The sequence below is a fragment of the Cygnus olor genome, chromosome 7 (assembly GCF_009769625.2).
Source record: "Cygnus olor isolate bCygOlo1 chromosome 7, bCygOlo1.pri.v2, whole genome shotgun sequence".
NCBI classification, from domain to species: Eukaryota; Metazoa; Chordata; class Aves; order Anseriformes; family Anatidae; genus Cygnus; species Cygnus olor.
Genome location: NC_049175.1, coordinates 23,508,313 through 23,516,081, shown reverse-complemented (window position 1 = coordinate 23,516,081; position 7,769 = coordinate 23,508,313). Strand labels below are relative to the sequence as shown.

General features: G+C 66.9%; 1 protein-coding gene across 1 annotated transcript in view; it reads right to left on the bottom strand.

Annotated features, from left to right (window-relative positions):
* Positions 1–604: 604 nt before the first annotated feature.
* SLIT1 (slit guidance ligand 1) overlaps positions 605–7,769 on the bottom strand; it is a 43,945-nt gene continuing 36,780 nt past the window's right edge. Inside the window, exons 21-37 of the mRNA XM_040564078.1 lie at positions 7,128–7,260; positions 6,442–6,510; positions 6,113–6,184; positions 5,813–5,884; positions 5,631–5,702; positions 4,751–4,914; positions 4,365–4,489; positions 4,113–4,210; positions 3,428–3,567; positions 3,179–3,272; positions 2,911–3,048; positions 2,394–2,631; positions 2,190–2,320; positions 1,932–2,086; positions 1,571–1,859; positions 1,164–1,375; positions 605–1,085 (exon numbers count right to left, since the gene is read on the bottom strand). Coding sequence (XP_040420012.1) covers positions 838–1,085; positions 1,164–1,375; positions 1,571–1,859; positions 1,932–2,086; positions 2,190–2,320; positions 2,394–2,631; positions 2,911–3,048; positions 3,179–3,272; positions 3,428–3,567; positions 4,113–4,210; positions 4,365–4,489; positions 4,751–4,914; positions 5,631–5,702; positions 5,813–5,884; positions 6,113–6,184; positions 6,442–6,510; positions 7,128–7,260 — 2,450 coding nt within the window. The 3' untranslated portion in view covers positions 605–837. The remainder of the gene's footprint in view (positions 1,086–1,163; positions 1,376–1,570; positions 1,860–1,931; positions 2,087–2,189; positions 2,321–2,393; positions 2,632–2,910; positions 3,049–3,178; positions 3,273–3,427; positions 3,568–4,112; positions 4,211–4,364; positions 4,490–4,750; positions 4,915–5,630; positions 5,703–5,812; positions 5,885–6,112; positions 6,185–6,441; positions 6,511–7,127; positions 7,261–7,769) is intronic.

The following is a 7,769-nucleotide window of genomic DNA, read 5'->3' as shown; positions in this document are numbered from 1 at the left end:
TTCCCCCCCAGTGTGTATGGGGCAGGGCTGGCACGCGCGCACCAGGCACTGCACAGTGACACCAGGACCCCCAAGGGTGTCTGCACCCCACTGCCCGTGCCCCTGGGTCCGTCCTGCTCATGTCCCCAGTGCTACTGAGCTACCCACCCCCGGGCACCGCAGGGCATCTGGCTCTGGGGGCTGCTGCTGTGGAGTTGGGGTCATTTGGAGCGCCCTGGGCTCCAGCACCCCAGCCCTAGTGCCACGGGGCTGGGCACGCTGCTGGCTGCACGATGGTGGGTCCATGGCAGGAAGGGGTGCTGGGGCCCAGGGGTGCTGGCTGCGGTGCACGGCCCCCCCCTGCCAGCCCTGGCTTGCCATGGCACACGAGGCTCTGCAGCACCAGGTCCAGCACAAAGTGTTGGAAAGCCCCCATCTGGACACAAGGGACTGGGCTGCTTGGGGGGGGACACGCAGTGGGAACACGTGCTCCCCTCGCCAGGGGAGAAGGCAGAGACAAGGGGAGAGCAGGCATAGGGGCAGAGCAGCCAGGCACAGCTCCCACATCGGATACACATGTGTAGCTGCAGTTCTTAAAAAATTCTCTATCTACACATTTGTTTTGTTTGTGTTTTTTTTTTTTCTTTTTTTTTCCCTTTTTTTTTCCAACCCTCTAGATGCAACAGATCTACCCTCCTCCAGACCCGCCAGGCTGGCCGGACTCCTCCGAGAAACATGGATGGGGTTTCGGAAACGTCCTGGCCCGTGGCCGCAGGGCTGCGGGGTAAAGCAAGGTCCTGGCGCCGGGGGCTCCCTGCTGCCCCCCCAGTGTCCGCAGCAGCCCCTGTGCCCCGGCGCTCACAGGCACTGGCTGCAGCCACACTTGCTGGGCTTCTCCACCTCCTCCACGAAGGTCGCGCCGTTGCTGCACTCAAAGGCGTATTTTCGGCGCCGCGGCCGCAGCCCGGTGCAGCAGCTGGCACCGGTGTCACCGCCGCAGGCACCCCGGCACTGCACCCAGGCCACCGGCCGCGTGGTCTGGCAGATGGCGTAGCCCCGCTGCACCTGGTGGTAGTCCCGCACCGGCTCCCCCCGGCACTCGAGCTCTGCAGGACAGCGGGACTCAGCCGGGCGCGCGGTCCCCCCGGCACCGCCACCTTGGCTCCCGCTGCCCCACCACCTACCTTGGTCGCACAGGGCCCCAGTGTATCCACTGTGGCACTCGCAGGTGGGTTGGCCACCCGGGGCCAGGCGGCAGCGGCCGTGGCGGCAGGGCAGGAGGCGGCAGGGGTCGGGCGGCGCGGCCGGCTGGTTGCACAGGGCGCCCTGGTAGCCCTGGTGGCACTGGCAGCTGTAGGAGAGGGCGTCGAGGGGCAGGCACAGCCCGTGCACACACCTGCGGGCACCCACGGCCGTCAGGTGCCTGCTGCGTGGCACAGCACAGCACCGACACGCACGGCACGGTGGCACCGGCACGGGTGTGGCACGGTGCGGGTGTGACATGGCACGGCCACCGCCTGGCAATGGCTGGGCCACTTGCGGTGGGGCAGAACCGGTGCCGTAGGGCAGCCGGCGGGGCGGGGGCACTCACTTGTGCCCCTGGCAGGGGCCGCCGCGGGGCTGGTCGCAGTGGGGCCCGTCCCAGCCGGGCTCGCAGTGGCAGACGGGGCCGTGCGTGCCGGCGGGCTGGCAGATGCCGTGCAGGCAGTAGAGCTTGCGGCAGGGCTCGCAGCCCGGCACCACGCCGGGCGTCATCCGCGTCTTGGTGAAGTCCTGCAGCTCGTTGTTGATGTAGAGGTTGCGGATGCACCCGTGGAAGCTGGTGCCGTTGAGGAGCTGCCAGAGGCGGAAGGCGGCCGAGTTGACGTCCACGGGCATCCCTGGGGAGAGCGGGGCCGTCACCGTGTGCCCGGCCACCCCCTGCCACCCCCACTGCCCTGCTGACCCCGTACCTCCCACGTAGAGCGGGGCCTCGCTGTTTAGGGTGTAGTGCTTGCCCGAGTTGTCCATGGTCATGGGGCTGCCACCGTCGATGGAGAGGTTCACCATCTGGTCGAAGGTCACCAGCTCCACGGTGTGGAACTGCCCGTCGTTGATGGTCTCGGCGCTGGCAGGGAGGGCCGTGTCACCGGGGCGCACCCTGTCCCACCGGTGTGGCACCGTGCCCGCGCAACGGGGTCGGGGCCGTGGGGAGCAGGGACGGCCAGTACCTGTATATGGCCGAGCTGGGGTGGGTGCCAGGGTCGTAGCTGACCCTGACGTGGCCCTGGTACAGCTCCACGGCCATGTGGTCGCTGTCACCGTTGTACAGCAGGATGCCATTGCCCTCAGCCGTGGAGACCTGGGGGTGGGAGAGGTGGGACCCCGCACCCCATAGCTTCCCCCCGCCGCCCTGCATGGCCCCGCACCCTCACCTGTAGGGTGATGTTGGCCCGGGGCCAGTCCTGCAGGTCGGTGAACTGCAGGTACGTGTCGCGGTCCACGAAGTTGACGCTCAGCAGCTTCTCGCACTTGGGGCCGCCGAAGCCGGGCAGGCACTGGCAGAGGGCGCGGGCGCCCCGCTCCACGCAGGTGGCCCCGTTCTGGCACTCGGCTCGCTCGCAGGGGCCGGGCGGGCCGGCGGCACGGGGCGGCATCTCGCACAGCTGCCCGCTGCGGGGCCGAGGGCGCGCTGGGCACGGGGCTGGGAAACCTCCCTCCCTGTCACCCCCCATCCCACGGGATGCTGGCAGCACCCACCCATGTTGGGGTCCCCACCTGCCCTGCCAGGAGGACATGAAGATGCCAAGCCCTGCCCTGGGGTCCCTCCCGGGGACCACACCATGGGGACGGGCATGGCCTCTCCTCGTACGCTGCAGGGATGGCTGGATGTGGTGGCCAGGACTGGTCCCTCCTGCACGGTGACACCCCCGTTAGCCCCCCCGGCGGTACCTGTAGCCCTCGGTGCAGAGGCAGGAGTAGCCGTTCACCTCGTCCACGCAGCGAGCATTGTTCTGGCACCGGTGGTCCTGGCAGTCGTCAAAGTCCTCGCTGCAGTTGCTCCCCACATAGCCGGGCACACACTCGCACCTGGGGCAGGATGGGGATCACAGCTGCCCCAAGCCCGCTGCGACTCCCCAGCATCCCTCCCCGGTGGCCCCCCACCACCTTGCAAGCTGCAGCCCCCCCAGAAACAACCCCGCTGTGAGCCAGGGCTCACCTGGGCCCCTGGCTGGTGGAGATGCACGTGGAGCCGTGCTGGCAGGGGCTGAGCTCAGCCGAGCAGAAATCCGGCGGCTGCTCGCAGAAATCCCCTGTGGGGCAGAAAGGGGGTGCCAGGGGGTACCCAGATGGGTCCCCACACAGCTCCAGACCCCGGGGGACAGCTTTAGACCCCAGAAAAACACCGGGCACGTCCTGGTAATGGGATGGCGAGGCCGTGGCGCCAGCTGGCTCCCACGCCAGTTACCTGTGTAGCGGGCAGGGCACAGGCAGGTGTAGTTGGTGGCCCCGGGCACGCAGGAGCCCCCGTTCTCACAGCTGTGCTCCTTGCAGGGGTCACTGACGGTGTGGCAGCTCAGGCCCTCAAAACCCACTGCACACAGGCACCTACAAGGCAGAAAACAGCATTTTGGGGGCAATCTCCCCAAAAACACCGGCACACAACCTCGGCACGGAGCACACGTGCACACGGAGGCTCCGGGGAGCAGGGCCCCGCGCACCCCTGCCCTGCAGCTGCCCGGGGAGCAGCACAGCCCAGCCCGGCCGGGCGCTCGGCGAGGATGCTGAGTTGCCAAGACAACGGGCTGAGAGAGGCCATTTAGCACAGGAGGCCACGAGGCTGCGCAGCCTTCCTCCGCCTGCAGCCCGGCGTCTATTTTCGGCTGCTAATTGTGCCCCAGTTCCCAGAAAAGCCTGAAGCGTTCGGGGTAGCGAGGGTTAGGCAGGGGCATGGCTGCTGGATCAGGGCCGCATCCTGCCCTGTACCACGGCTGCAAACAGTGCCCAGCAGAGGGATAGAGCTGCCGGGTCTCCAGGACCCGGGCGAGTGCGATGTCCCAGAGAAAGGAAGCACCTTGCATGTCCCTGGGGTGCCACTGCTCCATGCTGCTGCCCCAACACCCAAATTTCACGGGTCCCCATGCAGCACTCACCTGAACCCGCCTCCTTCCCCTTCCTGGGGCTGGCAGGTGCCGCCGTTGGCACAGGGTTTGGAGGAGCAGCCGTCAAGAGGCACCTCGCAGTCCTTGCCCTGGGGATGGAGGGAGCGGTGGGAGCGAGGAGAGGGCTGTGGCACCGTGCCCTGTCCCCCCCCGGCTGCTGCAGGCATGCAGAGCCCCCGTGTTGTGACCCCACACGGTGCAGGGACGTGTCCACCCCAGCTGGGGACCCCAGGGCCACGCTACCTTGTAGCCGGCGGGGCAGGCGCAGCGGTAGGATCCGAGCGGGTCGTTGTGGCAGGTGCCCTGGTTCTGGCAGGGGCTGGAGAGGCAGGGGTTGCACTTGGCCTGGATGCTCAGGGCTGGGGGCCCTGCGGGGAAGGAAGCAGGGATGCGGCCGTGAGCACGGGGAGGCAGCGGGAACGGCCACGTGCACGTTGGTCACCAGGGACTTGCCACCAGCAAGGGGACAGAAGAAACCCTATTTGATAAAATCCTCCACGTGCCGGTGTCCCTCATGCCCACGGAGCATCGCTGCCGTGCACGGAGCAGGAGGCAGCCTGGCTCGCCCACGGAGGGCACAGGTGGATGGACAGACAGACAGACAGACAGACAGCACAGGCGCTGCTCACCCTGGCACTCAAACTTCTTGGCGGGGGTGGTGAGCAGCAGCTTCCCTTCCATGTCGGGGGGCCCGGCGCAGCGGGCGATGCCCGGCTCCTTGTACCCGGTCTTGACCCAGCTGGAAAGCCAGCGCAGGTTGCAGCTGCAGTACAGGGGGTTGGCCCCGATGGCTCTGCAGGGGAAGGAAGGGCAAAACTGGGGGCCCTGAGGGCTGCGGTGCCTCCCCTCCTGCCCACGTCCCCGGCCCTGGTGCTAAAACACCCTGAGCCCCCATCCCACTGCAGGGAAGGGCACTTTATCTGCCACCCCTGGAAAATGCAGGGAAAAAATCTCCCACCGCTGCAGCACGGGCAAGCACTGGGGTAAGACAGGCCGGGCGGACGCGAGGCAGTGGGGACGGCGCACGCCGTGCTCGGGAGAGGTGCCAGGCCTTGAGGAGGCAGCAGCGGCACGAGCCGGCAGCACCGGGGCTGTGCAGGGCTGTCACTGCCGGCGGATGGCGAGACGGAGGGCTGCTAGTCCTGCTGCTCGCAGCGAGGGGCAGGGATGGCGAGGGCAGGGGGTCTTCCTGAGAGCATCCCAGACGGTGAGATGCTCTCAGCATCAGCAGGAGCAGCCAAAATGCCCCAGGGGCCAGGAGAAGGACCAGCCACTGGCACAGAGAGCAGCAAACACATTACCACAGCACAGCAGCTATGGCACGTGCACACCTGGACCAGGGCTTTCAGCATAGGGAGGGCCGGCACAGCACTGGTACACCCTGCAAACACTTCCCCCAGCACCAGCCCAAAGGGAAGGGGAGGCAGCACAGCCCCTAGGCAGCCCCGTGGCTTTTGCAGGTCTCCCAAACCTGCGTTCAGCCCTCTGCCTGGAGCAGGAGATACTCACAGGTGGGACAGGGAGGTGACATCTGCGAAGATGCCCTCGGGGAGGCTGGAGATGTCATTGCCGTGGAGAGACCTGCGGAGAACAGGGAGCCCCGTGATCCCAGCGCCTCCGGGTCCCCTGCGAGTGACATGGGGACGTGGGGGCAGCGCGGGGCGGTGAGCAGGGCTGGGGCAGGCACTTACAGCAGCCGCAGGGAGCGCAGGCCCTCGAAGGCCAGCGGCGGGATGCACTGCAGGGAGTTGTAGCTCAGGATCCTGCGCAAGGGAAGGAGGAGGCGACACAGCACGGCGAGCACCACGAGAAGCTGCACGCCCCCGCCAGCCACCCCACGTCCTGCCCCCCGGCATCCCCGGCAGCTCAGCCACCCCTTCACCCAGGTGAAAGGGGAGATCCTGGTGTCCCCGACACCCCTGGTCTTTGGGGTCCCCTAGGAACATCCCCCCACAACTCGGGCAGGCTGCAAGCCCTTGGAGCGCACTTACAGGGTGGTGAGCTGGCTCATGTTGGTGAAGGAGGAGTTGCTCAGGGAGCTGATCCTGTTGTTGCTCAGGTCGCTGCAAAACACAGAGCCCAGGGGCTGGGGCCAGCCCTGCCTCGTCCCCGCTGGCTGCCCACCCACCCGCACGGCTCTGATGGCCATGGGGTGCCGGGACACTGCTCCCAGCCAGCCGTGTGGTGGGCAGAGCACAGGGGTCCCTGTGCGCATCCCTTCCCTCATGGGGGGCGTCACACCACGGGGACAGCCTGAGCTGTCACCCACGGGTCCCAGCAGAGGGAGCGGCTGCCGGGGCTCCTGCCCCTGGCTACTTACACAAGCTGCAGGTACTTGAAGGTGGAGAGCTGCCCCGGCACCTGGGTGAACTGGTTCCCATCCAGGTAGCTGAAGGGAGAAGGGAAGCACCTTGGGGTGGCCGAGAAGCACCCTCTGCCCTCCCACTTCTGCACGGAGCCCCCCCACAGGCTTTGGGCTGCAGGAGCACCCTCAGCATCACCTCCCTCCCTGCACCCACGGGGATCCCAGGGCCTCCCTGGCTGCCGGGGATCCGGGACGCACACGCATTCGCACACCCACGGGCCCCACGTGCGGGTCCCCGGGGGCAGTTCCCCAGCAGTGTGTGTGTGCAGGCAGACATGTGCCGCCTTTACACACCCGCCACGAGCGTGGGCGGCCGTAACCACTCGCAAGGCATGTGCGAGAGAGGAGGATGCGGGGAGAGGAGGGGGATGCGAGACAGAGCAGGGGTGTGAGGGGGTGTCATGCATATGCATGTGCACAGCCCGTGCATGGGGCAGGCTGCTGGGGACCCTGCGCTGTGACAGCAGCCCTTGCACACCACCCTTGGTGGCCCTGAGGCTGCAGAGGGGCTCAGCACCGTGCTGGGGTAGCACCTGGGCACGGTCCCTTTGCCCCCAGCCAGGACAGGGGTGCACCCCGACCCCAGACACCCTGCAGCAGAGTGGTGGAGGAGGAAGGGAGACCCTCGATGTGGCACTCACAGCTCCGTGACGTTCTTGGGGATGCCCCTGGGCAGGGCCTTGAGGTGCTTGTTGCTGCAGCGGACCACGGTGTCGAGGCAGGTGCACTCCTGAGGGCACTGGGGCCGCGGGATGCAGCTCGTCTCCTCCTGACCTGCACAGGGCAAGGAGGAGCCACAGTGTCACCAGGGCACGGTGCGACACCCTGCAGGCACCACGTGAGGCTGGGCTCGGTGCCTTATACCTGCAGCACCCGCACCCATCATCTCCCCTCGCCCCAAAGCAAGGGTGCAGCACCTGGGTGCATGCAGTCCTGCTCCTGCACCCAAACTGCCACCCCACCAGGATGGGTGCGGACAGACAGCTCAAGGCTGTTCGGATTTTTGCCATTTTCAGGCAAAATTGCAGTCACCGAGACTGCAGAGAGAAGGGCAAGCAGCAGCCCCAGGACGGCCGTACGTTATCTAACCCCTCCAGGCAAGGCGCAGGATGCAACCCTTCGGGCTGTGACGAGTTGGAGGGGGATGATTCGTTTGTAAATATTTTCTAGAGGGCTGAAAAGCTGTTCTAATTTTTCTTTAAAAAGGGGCTTTTCTCTCGACACGCACGTTCCCTGCCCGCTCCCTCTGCCCAGCTCTGGGGCATCGTTAGGGGACGGCACCA